Here is a 12,794-nt window from a genome sequence, read left to right as displayed (position 1 = left end):
AGAACACTTCAAGTTTTTCATCCTTCTACAGAAAAAAAAACATCTATTCACAGCTGTACTACCTTTAAATACAATCGTAAAAAATAGCTTATGTCCTTCCATAATATACAACAACCTTATCCTTATTATCTTTCGTTTTTATTATACTATTATCTTATATGCTTTGAAAGGATATGATTATCATCAGTGGAAAAGAAGCTTGTTAAAAAAATAAATAATAAATTGTTTTATTGAAAAAAAATTATTACTCAAAATTTAAAACTTGAAATTATTACTTACTACATTTTGCCAAATAATTCTGGATCGAATCTGCAACTACATATATATTAAAAAATGCAATTACTACTTCAGCGAATTGCACTGAACAGGTTTTTTTCTGAAATGTTTACGAATATATATGGCATATCATCACCCATTCATTTATCCATCCACCAATCTTTCCAATCATTCATTTATCCAACCATCCATCAGTTGTTGAAAAGTCAAGTTTTACCAATAAGCAACAAAAAAATTGCCGTGAGAATGACTAAACCATGTGTTGTCGGAGCAGCTGTAACATACTAACATAGTCGTGTATTTGACAGTCATATGCCAAATGTGCATACATCTCACTTGGATTCGAAATATTATATGTTTATCAATCAAAAAGTGTAGCTTGTGTATTACATTTCCTGTTTACAATTACAAACCCCCATGTAACACGCTGTAAGAACAAAATGCAATCACATGGAATTAGGTAATGATGGGCGCTTGAGGTGAGGAGGGAATTCTATTGATTATTGTTTGGCGAGACAGCATCGCTGCTAATAACAACTATTGAGTAATCCATATCGGGGTATCCAACAGTTTTCCGACAAGTTATTTGAATCTTATTACTGTGAGCAAGTATCAATAACGTATTCTACCTGTTGGATTACGTGGAATGTTCTGATGGTGGGCGTAAACATATAATATAATATACTATGGTAGTTTTACTTCTTCCACTTTAAAGAGAAGACTCATCTTGTAAAGTAAGTTTATCATTTGTTTTTCAATTTTCAAACCAACCTCCATTTTTAATAAAACAAATTCTCATGAAACTATTTTCTTTATGAATGTTCAATTTACCTCTCATCTAAAATTACATGCAATCGAGTCAAATCTATTTGTATCACACTTGGTCGAATTGGATTAGTGTATACACGAATCTTTGTGTATCTGTTGACAATAATATATATATATATACTAGACAACATTATTAAAATATACTCATGCAAAAATACACAGAAGAGAAGCTACAGGCACGTACAACTGTCTAACATTTTTTCTACACGTTTAAATGACAAAATGCTTCACCCGAGAAAGGGGATATCTAAATACTATGTTAAACTTGGTCAAATACTCATAGCGTATATGCTAATCTATGAAACAAACATTCATACCTGAGCTTGTTGGGGTCAAATAAGCTTAGCTATTATAACTATAATTAGGCAAAGAGTTTTTTATTGAACAATTTGTGTCTTCCAGCTTTCTTCCAAACAAAATGGTTAATACCGTTACGCGCATTGCTTTTGTCGTACTGCTATGCTTGGCAGCCATCGTAACAGCGAAGAGACCCCGTAAGTAATTTATGTATTATTGCAATGTTGCGAATCTTCTCAGGGGAGTATATGTATACTGTTGTTTAAGATCTGTCGACAAATTAAATCACTCTGTATGCTTGCTGCTTACTGTTGCGGTCTGTATATGTTTAATACTGCATTTTTATAAATAAATTATTATTAACGTTGGACGACTTAATTTTACAATGCACTGTACTGTGAACAGTTTCATTAATTACTATTCAAGTTTTGGCATTGCATTAATAGATTTGTTTAACGCCAAAGAAAGCGGCGAAATATATTGTGTGTTATGTTCTAGCACCACTGAGAGTGTTTTATATTTGTTTTGCATTTCTGGTTCCGGGAAAGTATTACCCAGTTTCGTTTAACTCGCCACTTAAGATTATTTTCACATGTGCCTTGTTTTTCGATTTTGGTATCTAAAACATGCGTATGTAGATAGATATACCAGGTGATGCGTTCGTCCTATTAGAGAGATATGACGACCATATAGCAGGGAACAAAACCTTTAAAAAGGACACATTACAAGTAAAAGACTGTTCTGAGTATTTCAATAATACGCAATGCCACAGCATTTTATTTCAACGAATATCTCTGCCATAACGCGATCGTATGCATGTTGTTGATTGGTCTATCCACCAGAGTGGTACTACTTTCGAAGATGCCCGCCATACTGATGTTCTAGTTTCGAACTCGACGGAAGCGTGTGTGATATTTGTGGATTCTGGCTGTTTTTAAAGTGAAAGCTCATTTTTGACTTTCGTAGTGCATACGAAGTGACAGTCAGACGAGTTAGCCGTCAATACCACGAACTGCTTTCTTTTATTAATATTTCTTTGCCTGGCAATCGAGATGACGGTCATCTTGAAGAACCGAGTAACACCTTAGTAACGGTTATTCAGCGAAATTTTGCAAATTATAATTATTTCATCATTTTCTCTGCGTTTACAAAAAGATTAATATCAGCTATCGATAAATTATTTTAAAAACTTCTTTGACAGTAAAAAAGAATAAACACGACAACCCTCTTATAACAAAAATAAGCGGATAAACGTCTCGTGGCGTTTCACCACAAAATTGTGTGATGGCAGAGATATTTTCGGTGTCCTAACCGCAAAGAACTCTGGGAAGGAGAATACATATGTGGGTCCAATTATAAATATTACTAATAGGGAAATATGTGATTCAAACCGTTGCACTGGGATAACAAAAGAAAGACGGTGGATGAATTTAATTATACAAGAGACACTCAGTAGTTATAGCAAGAACACCGCAAACTAAGTGCGAAAATAGTCTGGTTAGTGTGGTCCGGTAATGCATAATTTCATATTTTTGCAGTATCCTTGGATAACCTTATAGAATCATTCCTCTATTTGTATCAATAATTTAATAAGAGATAAAAGTCAAGAATGCCAACAGTAAAATGTGTGCGCTGTGAGGCATGCGATCAATACTGGTGGCACACCTTACCCTGAGTTGGTAACGTTCAAACGTGGAAACAAATGTTGATATGGCTATTTACGGAATGTCAAATGTTATTGTTTTCGGTGCTGTATTTATTATAAGAATGATGATTATGCTTGGAGTGTCCCACTATGTCATAATGCATGGAGTGGCTCGTTTATAGTTATGCCCTCATGTAGATATTTCAACGACACTTTACAAATTGGATGACATTTAAGCTTAATAACTATAATGCATTTTTGAAATAACATATTATTATTAATTATATTATTATTTAAGTGTTTGGGTATGTTTATGCAAGTGGAAACTTTATGTTTTTTGTCAACTCATTAAATATAATTGGGACTGGTGAAGTAAACGTGATCTGTTCTCATTTTAATGACACACGCGTCAAATTGCATGCACAGGTAGATAAGATGACGTGTGGTGAGTTGGAAAACTACATTGTCGGTATTTGATATGTGAAAATAATCTTCCATATTCTCTTTAACTAACACATACTTTATCAGCACAGCAACACATACATTGTATAAAAATGTCTTCCAAGATTACATTGCTACACTTGTATGCATATATTCACAGGAAAGTGTCACCGACGTTATCAGTTTACATGCACGGATGGGTCTTGTATACCAAAGTATTTCAAATGCAATGGTAATAACGATTGTGAAGATGGTTCAGACGAGGAAGACTGTGGTATAGTAGTGTATTATAATATACCATTTTTTGAAAGCCATAGTAGATCATATTATGTGAAAGTTCTATCAAATGTGCCAGTCGAAGTGTACACGAATGGTGTTTATAAGACCGCAACCTTTTTGTTCACTCTAAAGTGTGTTTATTGTGTTTATCGTATGTTATTTTTAGGTGAACTCTGTTATCAATGCGATTACGATTATGATTCTGATTATCCGGGTTACTTTGGGTGTCCGCCTCCAAATCGCTCTGAACGATGTGGCCGAGATGTAAGTATGAATGCATAGTATGGTTTGGCAAACAAAGCAAACACGATACAGCTCGTGAATTGTCCATTATGGTAAAGAAACACTGAAAGTTTCATCAAGACAAAATTGTATCAGCAAGCGTTCCAATGTGTAGTACTGAACATTTGTACCCTGTATGTTTGCCAGAGTTTTAGTATTACATACATATCACTACAGTTACAGTTGTACCCTTTTATTTTATTCCTAACCAGAAAATTTGTTACACCAAGTATATTAAATCCGCAAGTCATATCAGAATTACACGTGGCTGTTCAAAAGAACAGGTAAGTAGTGATTCCATTTGATATTTACATATTTTCTGTTTGGACTTTCGGTTGATCGAGAAAATAAAGTGCAAAAGAGATTTTCCAATTACGAAAACCCATTATAAATATTTAATAGAAAAGTGAACGCATAACAAGAGAATCGTATTCCTATGTAGTAATTGGAAAAAATGATTACATTACTAAGCATTAACCTAATTTATTTATAAATAGGTGTGTCAAGATGCAGTGACAAAAAACAACGACGAATGTGATATAGGCAATCCTGACGGCGCTCCGATAGGCAGGCCATGCACATTTTGTTGCACAGGAGTTTTTTGCAACGGTCCAGTTTAATCTTAGATGGGCATGCATAATTGTCAGAGATACATATATGTAATACGATTTAATAGTTATTATGAATGTACGCAGATATATTTTGTGTTCATTTTTATTTTCATTGGTGTAAGCATTACTACTAAAAATTAACGATTTTTCAGAATCTATCCTGAATAGTTAAAAAAGTTAAAACTGGGTTAAACGTTGTAAATAACACTGTATGCAATCGACCCGTTGTGAACGGCACTAATCATTTAGTTTCTAAGCTCGAAAGATGAAACATTGTCAATAAACATACAATAATATCTCGGCTGTTTTTTTTCCACATACGTCTTTTTCAATATGTGCCTTCCTTGTACGTCGTGTATCTTAAACTTGGCTTTGTCACTTTTTACATTCCAATTACATGCCAGAACTATGTCAATGCAGCGTCCTTGCCTTCCACACTCTTTATTCTGAATACAAACCAAACATATTAGCTTTTCTGTTCTATTATTGTAAATACATTCCCGTGCTATTTCAGCTTCTTATCATATTTGTTATGCATGTAGCATCTTTGCTTGCCTCCATTTCTGTCAAATCCATTTTTTCCATTAAACTATACACATCTCAACTCAAACTCTTCCGTCTTATCACATACATGTCTATACAACTTCGTCTGCCTAATCTTTCTTATCATATCTTACCTTCTCAATACATGTCTGTGTCATCTCAGCACTTCCTTCGTTGTCAATCCATGCCATGAGAATCTCAACCTGTTTTTTTCTTATCACAGCTTCCATTCTTAAAACGTACCAATGCCATTTTTGCCCCTTCTGTTTTATTATTAGCCTCCCCACTCTCATCGCTTAATTTATCCTCAAAATAGACAAGGCTTGAATGGAATATTCATTCATTGACTATGAATGCTGTGCGGTGAAAGCGAAGTCTAATAGGATACATGCCCATATAAATAGAATGATGAGGCTGATTTCTTTATACTTATTCTAGTTTCGCTTCATATATCTTATCATATTCCTTAGTCTCAATGCATGTTCTTTTTATTCCAATTGAGAATAGTGACCAATGCTAGGGCGTTATGGGCACATAGTGAGAATGCAACACGTTATAGGACAGGGGGGTTAGATGGTATGGACACGTATTGAGAATGATTGATGCGAAGAGACTGATATGATATGGGTGCTAAATGAGTATGACTAGTGTGACAAGATTGGGAAAGATGCATTCCCCTCCTATTTAAAAATGTTGATGTGATGAGACATAGGCTAAGGGGGCAGGAGTGTAATTAGAATTACTGATGTCAAACGACAAGGGAGTATGACATTGTATTATAATCTTGTAACAGCTGTCTGTGTCTGTGTCTGTGTCACAATGTCTGTCCATACAATCTTCATTTCAATTCAGGATAATGGACGTTATAAGGCAGTGAAGGATGAGATGACATACGGTGACATTCCCGCTGTATGGCTGTTAAAATTAGTGTTCGGCCTCGGTATTTTGCAAGAGCAATTTGACAACTATGACATTGACATCATTTTCAATTCGTTTATTTACTATATATACAACGCTGTTATCCCATTTATTCAGCATGGAAAACGATGGCATAACATTAGCCATCACATTCGCTTTTCATAGACTGCCAGTTTAGTATGATATCAGATAATAGTTTCATTGATTGTCTGATTTGTTAGACGTACGTTATTTTGTACACATCGCTCGTGGTCAGGTTGCAGTTGCCCGATAGTTCTCGGGACGGAGTTACGTCACAGAACGTTCTATGCATGGACGCGAAGCCTTGTACATGCATTAGTTCGGGCCCTGTGCGAGCTGCTGTGTAAAGCCGGTTGAAGAGCAGGTCGAAAAACATCACCAATTCAGCTTCGAGGTAATCCTGAGCAAAAAAAGTAATATATGTTGCACGTGTCTTGTTAGGCTGTTCAGGAGAGTCTCAACAACTATTCCAAAATACAAAGTTTCCATGAGTATACGGTCATTCTTTTGATTTGTGTTAGTTGCCAGACAGGGGAAATGTTCGGATGGATGCCCCAAAAATATTAAAACACTCTTGGGTTAAATATTATGCGAATTGTGTGTAAATATTCATATTAAATCTATGCAGGAATCCGCTTTCCACATTCTGTAGAACAATGTGCGGTCACACACATTCCTTAATGACAAGTGACACCACTGAAACCATTAACGGGAAATAATTATAAAGATCAGTGTATACACCATTATGTTCACCCCATACACTGTCGTTTGAAACCTTATGAAGGTAAACGGAGCGAAAAGACACTGATCGCGATATCACTGATTTACCTTAACGTACATTAACAAGATGGACGAGGATGTGGGGGAGGAGATATATACATTGGTCGTTTGTTTTGTTATATTTCATTACCAAACGCAATCATACGTGTTTTCTGTGCAAATCCTCCAGCGACAGATAGCAACCACTATTGTCTGATAGCTCTTTAATTATTGTAAAAGAAATTTCGAAAAGAAATGAAGGACATTATTTCTGTGAAGACTACTTTGTTTTCCACTAAACGCTAACTTGTGTTCCGTGTTGTTCGTAATTACTTTCACTGTAAGCCAGTAACAGTTCACGCAGAGAGTCCAAAGTCTTTTCTGCATGAAATCAAAATTGTGACTAGCCTATTTTCTGAATTTCCGAAATGGAGCAATATTCATGTGTTATTGAGAAAGAGTAGCACAATATATAAACATGCTCTTGTATGTCACGAGTGCGGCACGCTACTGTATAAAATGTAGGGAAAAAGCAAAATCTAGGTAAATTATAAATGTGTCACTCAGAAAAATTAGAACAGTACAGTATGACACCAAATAATGGCATCACTCTGACAATCTGATAAACAGTATGTCACCTCAGAAATAAATAAATCAATAAAACACCTCGATATTTTAACCCATAAATAACCTACACATACATACTAATTTATTTTGACTGAAGCATATATTTACCCCTAACGATTGTTTGATTTTACTAAAACGTTTAAAGCATTTCAAAAATAGCTGTCACGAAAACACATGCACATCAAAAAAGCTAAGTGTGTGTCAGCGACTTTGGTTATTTTCCACACTCTCCGTTAGGTGGCGCATATGAACTCTTGACATCCGGTCTGTAATTAATCACCATTTCAACTCAACAGACAATTGAATGATTAACAAATCAAATATGTGAATGCATGATTGATGACATTTTTGTCTGAGAATGCAGCAGATGTTGCACGTATAGTATGACCTGGGTTGCTATATCCATGATTGAACACTTCAGAATTTCAAATATCGAATCTCCTAATAGAACAGCAAATTGGATAAACAATTTTGACAGTTTTAGGCATGCTCTCGTTTCAGATTACGTGCTAATTTTATGACTATTTTTTTACTATGCGATGACAAAACAAAACAATAAGTTAAACGAGTCACGCTCATTTCTGAAACAGCAAGAAATATATGTATGCTTATTTTCTGAAAGTGAATGACGTTTTATCGTTGAATACAGAAATGTAAATACTACCTTTTGGCTCCTACCCGATTTTTCTTACAGCATACTACCTTTCGTAAGTGGTCTGTTATTGTTTAGCATATACAACCAGAAGCAGCGGCACGACATTTTGCATGGGGAGGGGGTTTGGTTACCTTACTTAACACTTTACAACTTAACTTAACAATTTTGAAATCTAGAATATCTGAAACAACACTTCCTGCATGTGCCGCCACCACTGACTACAGAGGTAGTCTTCCATTGATATTAGAAGTTACTGTTTACAGTTCCTTTGTTCTCAGCAATGCATATTTACTAAGAATATACTTTTTCCAGATTCTGGAACAGTGTCGATACATGGATGCATACATTACATGCAGATTGTAGACAATCCACCTCGCCAAATATTGTCTTAAAATACAGTAACTCGGGCGCTAACAGTAGTTAAAGCCCTGTTTTTGGGACTATAACAAACGTCTTTACACGCGAACCTAAATGAATTAACATAGTGGGAAAACTACCACCTATGAAAACACATACACGTGCTTCGAACATTGGATCGAATTGAGAATACAAGTGAAATATCGATTCTACATCGTGTACAATTGGTAATAATTCGATGCGTGTCGTTCGCATTCAGATACACATTGTCGTGTGTAATTAAATGTTGACAGAGATCATAACAAACAAATCTATATTGGAATATGTCATCTGCATCAGAACAGATTAAAATTAGTTGTTGTGTTGTGTCAGCCACAGAGCGAAAGGTTTGTGAGTTGGCCCAGCAACAATTTGTTGATAACACAACGTTTAGTAGTCAACCCCTATTTTATTCTACGTTATTCAAGATGTGTACACTTTTTACTTTAAATGACGACGATGTCTTTGGATATCACTATTTTTGAAGGACACTGCAATGCATCTATTATTTGGTGATCGTTATTAATATGTATAGTAAGTGGTAGACGATAATCGGTTTCTTGAAGATTACTAGATGTTTGGGACAATGGATTTCATGTAATGTAACCGTATATGTAGTAAAATGTTGGGCATGGGCAGTAGTATTGTTATCGCTACACATAATACACAGATCGTTGATCAGCAATAAGAGGCGAAATGTCATTATTATGCTACACATTTCATCTGACATGTATTGCAGGGTGGTGTCCGTATATACCAATGGAGACTGAAATCCATCACAAAATGATTTGTTTTAAGAAAATAACAAAATTATATAAAGAAAATCATATAAACAATCAGTCAATGTTTAGAAAGGAGGTATGAGTGCACATTGTGATTGACTGAAGCGAAATATTTTGAAATATAAAACGAAAGATTCAATGTTTATTGAAAACGAAAATTGTATTGTACTGGCAATACTGACAACATATACATGTACATACAGTGCATGTGTAGTGTAGTGTAGTGTAGTGTAGTGTAGTGTAGTGTAGTGAGGTGGACGTAGAAAAGATTCATAATAATAATAATAGCTGTTTGAAGCACATTGTCATTTTAAACGGAAATATCACCCAGCGTATGTAATTATATTGTATGTTATAACTGAGTAGTAAGATATTATTATGTAACTTTTGCAATAAAGTTCTAATTGTGGCTGAGTTTAGTATGATCGTCATTTGACAGTCTTCACACTACTAATACATGCAGGGAAAATACACAAGGCACAAGGAAACAACCGAGTAAAACATATACTCAAGACCACGTATATATACCACACTATCACACAATTTGCATTCAGTAACAAAAAGAAGTGCTTTTGTACACCGATACAATGTACGTGTATGAAGGTGAAGATTAATTTTAAATAACAAGCTTGATGGATCATACCTTTCATCCATCAATCCCAATTTGTCATGTGCTTTGGTAGTAAGCAAAGGTTTTGATAGCAGAAATAGCAGAAAGTTGTTTGGAATTTCGCAATGTCCACATTTGATCAATACCACTTCTGGAAAATCACAGCTGGTGTACATTAAAGCCATGCGAGTCAGTTCTGCAATTAAAATGATATGATATAAAATAATAACTAAATATTTATATTGCACTCGGATAAATCGCCTTATTATAATGATGACTGATCGGCGTATTGATAAACTTCTTCCAGTAAACATTAAATGTTTATGCTGTCGATCATTCAGACTCTTGTCAGATTCAATGTTGATTACAACAGCTAGCCATTGATATTTCAAGTCTTCATAACAATCAAGTATCGTATCATATCGTAATCAATATAAAGTTATATATACGTTATCAAATATCAATTTATGTTAAATGGTCATTCCATTCGAATACCGGAAGGACATATATCATGACCAATTGTTCTTACAAAGTTAAAACATGTGTTCAAGGTCAAGTGCATATTTACCACACTATCCACAATTCTCATCCTGTTTGTCAATCGGCAGCTGTGTTGTATGTCTTGGTGACGCTGCTATTGTACTTTATTTGCTAGTTTGTGACCTAGCAAAGTTGACAGATGTGGATATGAAAGGCATTCTGTAAATATGCAACACGTGGTAGTAATGTCATTGTTTCTTTAAATATTAGCAAGAACAATAGGTTTTACTACGAATGTGATTAAAACTGTGCAATCTGGAGAATACCAGGCGATGTTTAAAAACTTTAATTGTGGTTCGGTAAAAAAATACCGTACATAAATATAAATAATACTAGTATCAGACCTGTATTATAACTGTTTTCACCTCCATTTTTCTAATCTATGTTCGGTGCGTGTAAAAACATATGTTTGCTATGGTTTCATTTCAATCAAGAAATAGAACAACATAAGCAATATATGGCATTGACCGACATAATATGTTACCCGCATTTGTTATTACCTGACAACTATTTCCGTAAACTACCTTAAAATGATTACTTAACGCTGATCGCATGAATCTGGATGATTATTTCATATTTCAAAAGCTTGTAACATGGAGATCATACCTTAATATTTCTACACGTAGCAATGTCCAAATTAATATTTAATTGTAAGTCGACTTTAGATCTTTATTATTGTTATAATATGTTCAAAAATAGGTCCCGCTATTTATTTATTCCAATGATAACATATATATATATATATATATATATATATATATATATATATATATATATATATATATATATATATATATATATATATATATATATATTCCATCTTAGTGTTATTGTATAATATGTTCAAATGAAAGTGAGGTTAACTATGATTGTATTGTACTTTGACTTGTATCTTTTCGATTGATTTAGAGTAGAAAATGCGCGTTTTATTTGTTCAGCGGAAACCCGAATGAATTCCTTTTATATGTTCTCACCATAATACCATTATTTATATGTCCATTTATCAATGATTATTCAATCACCTTTTGTATCGTCATTGAGTGTCTTGTTCCGATTATTGGTTTCATAAAGAAGCCGATTGTGTTACCTTGTCTTTGGTGTCTGCCGACCTGACACATGGCGCACAACGAGTGTTTAAATTAAGTGTGGTGGGCGGCGGTAAATTTAAGAATTATGCTTCCACGTAGGTGTATTTCACTACTATTATTTTTACTCAGTTGCGAGAATGGTTTCGCGACGTTTTTGAATAAAGCATTCTCTGTCTTTTGTCTCATTCAGAACCGTAATTTAGCGTATATGATTCAAAAGTCTAAGTATAGAGGGACATTTCGCACAAACTGGACAGTCATTGACTACATAATTACCATGTGACAGCAAAAATGACGAACCTTGTAAAAATAAGCACACTGAGCAAGAGCACACTGCGGAATTTCCGGGTGAAATTTGCGCCATGTATTATTCGTATTTAGTCCATTCAAATGTGTTCCTGATAATCAAAAGACCCATTTTTTCGATTTCCACGCAGGTTTATTTTTGTTTGTTTTTTTTTGTTTCTAGATTATTTCATTATTTAACAGACTACTATTCTGAGGCAAAGCATTTTTTTGAATAATCCGGATGTATTTCGCACCGTCATTATCTTTTAACCGATAAGTGCGGGTTTGAATGTCATAGTCCGAGCGCACTTGATTTGACGGCCGTCCCAATGAACCATACTAAATCAAAACTTTAACTCGAGAAAAACGTGAATAAAAGTTTTGAATATTATTACACTGCAGATTTGGTGCATTATTATAAAACAAACACTAAGAATGGTCAAATTTATTAATCACTGATATCATGGAACCATTTAGCGTGTCAGATAACGAATAATTTCAAACGTGAGTGTGAAAACTGAAGAAAACAGCTGGCATTTTGAGTCCTATACTGCTGGAGCGGTCTGGAGTCATGGCTTCCATTGTTATGCTAATTCACAACGAGGGATAATAATCCGACAAACATTACTGTCCCACTGTGCAGGCAGACTGTTTACAAACAAGCTAATCCGTCAAGTGTCGCCGATAAGAGATCTAATAAAACTATTTATCACGGTGAAAAAAATGACCGATGTTCAAATAAAACATTTTGCTGCAACAAAACGACCATAGCTAGACGCCTGAGAAATCACAGGAAAACTATCCATTCTTCTTAGATAATGCTCATAAATTATTGGTGTAAGTAATACAATATGTTTGGTAGTATCGCCCAGTTAAAACTTACCCATGGATGGCACAACGATTACCAA

The 12,794-nt window shown here is 34.6% G+C and overlaps 1 protein-coding gene across 1 annotated transcript; it reads left to right on the top strand.

The window, feature by feature from the left end:
* The first annotated feature begins 886 nt into the window (after window positions 1–886).
* LOC144353295 (LDL receptor repeat-containing protein egg-1-like) lies at window positions 887–4,746 on the top strand. The gene is made up of 6 exons (XM_078009850.2): window positions 887–1,010; window positions 1,507–1,598; window positions 3,648–3,761; window positions 3,933–4,030; window positions 4,261–4,332; window positions 4,546–4,746. The coding sequence occupies exons 2-6, from the start codon at window positions 1,523–1,525 to the stop codon at window positions 4,666–4,668; spliced, it is 483 nt and encodes a 160-aa protein (XP_077865976.1). The 5' UTR covers window positions 887–1,010; window positions 1,507–1,522; the 3' UTR covers window positions 4,669–4,746.
* Window positions 4,747–12,794: the final 8,048 nt, after the last annotated feature.

Source organism: Saccoglossus kowalevskii, chromosome 17 (genome assembly GCF_978046115.1).
Source record: "Saccoglossus kowalevskii chromosome 17, keSacKowa6.1, whole genome shotgun sequence".
In the NCBI taxonomy this organism is placed as follows: domain Eukaryota; kingdom Metazoa; phylum Hemichordata; class Enteropneusta; family Harrimaniidae; genus Saccoglossus; species Saccoglossus kowalevskii.
This window is presented reverse-complemented; position numbering and strand designations above follow the sequence as displayed.